General features: G+C 58.1%; 1 protein-coding gene across 1 annotated transcript in view; it reads right to left on the bottom strand.

Moving 5' to 3' along the window:
* LOC119585972 (uncharacterized protein DDB_G0286299-like) overlaps window positions 1-564 on the bottom strand; it is a 5,838-nt gene extending 5,274 nt beyond the window's left edge. Inside the window, exon 1 of the mRNA XM_037934687.1 lies at window positions 472-564. Within this exon, the coding sequence (XP_037790615.1) occupies window positions 472-564 (93 nt within the window). The remainder of the gene's footprint in view (window positions 1-471) is intronic.
* Between the last annotated feature and the right edge of the window lie 241 nt (window positions 565-805).

The following is an 805-nucleotide window of genomic DNA, read 5'->3' as shown; positions in this document are numbered from 1 at the left end:
GGTTGGCTGGGATAATGTCGGGCAGGGAGGGGAAGGGCTGAGGGCCGAAGCGGAGCTCAGGTCATTTTTTGATGCATGTCAAATGAGGAACGGATATCTAGCGCCGCGTGCGGTCATTAAGACAGCGCGCGAAAAGGACGAGGCGAGTGCGGCGGCAACAAAAGGGTGCGTTTCAGTGCGGTCGTAATGGATGACGGGTGTGGAAGATGCACGGCGGGACCAGGGCACTCCATATGCGTCGTGATGCAGAATTATAGAGCGTGAGTTAAGGGATGGAGTTGGTGGCAGGCGGAGTGCGGGTTTGGCCGAGGAGCAAGGGCCGGGGGCGGGGAGCGAGGTGGCAGTACAGGTTATGTTACAGCGTGTGTTAATGTAAGGTCGTGAGGCGACGTGTGGCGGCCCCCAGACGTCTTACTCTCGCCACACGATACTCCCGCCGGGGTCTCGTCAGGCTCACCTCCCCGGCCTTACCTGACACTCCTTCTTACCAGCCACCTGCTCCGGGGGATTGTGGAGGGGAGCCTCCTGCAGGGAACTCTCCTCCCCTTCCTGCTTAGTCAGCATGAAGGAACGCGTCGAGGGAAAGGAAGAAGGGAAAGAGACGAAGAAAAAAAATATTCGGGATGGAAACAGTGCCGAAGACTTGTAGAAAGAGGTTCGAAATGAAGGTTGGTTCCTCGCCGCCGCGTTCATTATAGTGATGAGGTCCACACCTGGTAATGAACCCCAACTTGAGGGCCGCCGTGTATAGGCGTGGTGGCGAAAGGGTAGCGTAGGACCGGGGGAGCCGACGAGGAAAGGCGGT

Source organism: Penaeus monodon, chromosome 20, assembly GCF_015228065.2.
Source record: "Penaeus monodon isolate SGIC_2016 chromosome 20, NSTDA_Pmon_1, whole genome shotgun sequence".
Taxonomy (NCBI): Eukaryota; Metazoa; Arthropoda; class Malacostraca; order Decapoda; family Penaeidae; genus Penaeus; species Penaeus monodon.
The sequence above is the reverse complement of the archived record's forward strand: the minus strand, read 5'-3'. Positions and strand labels throughout refer to the sequence as shown.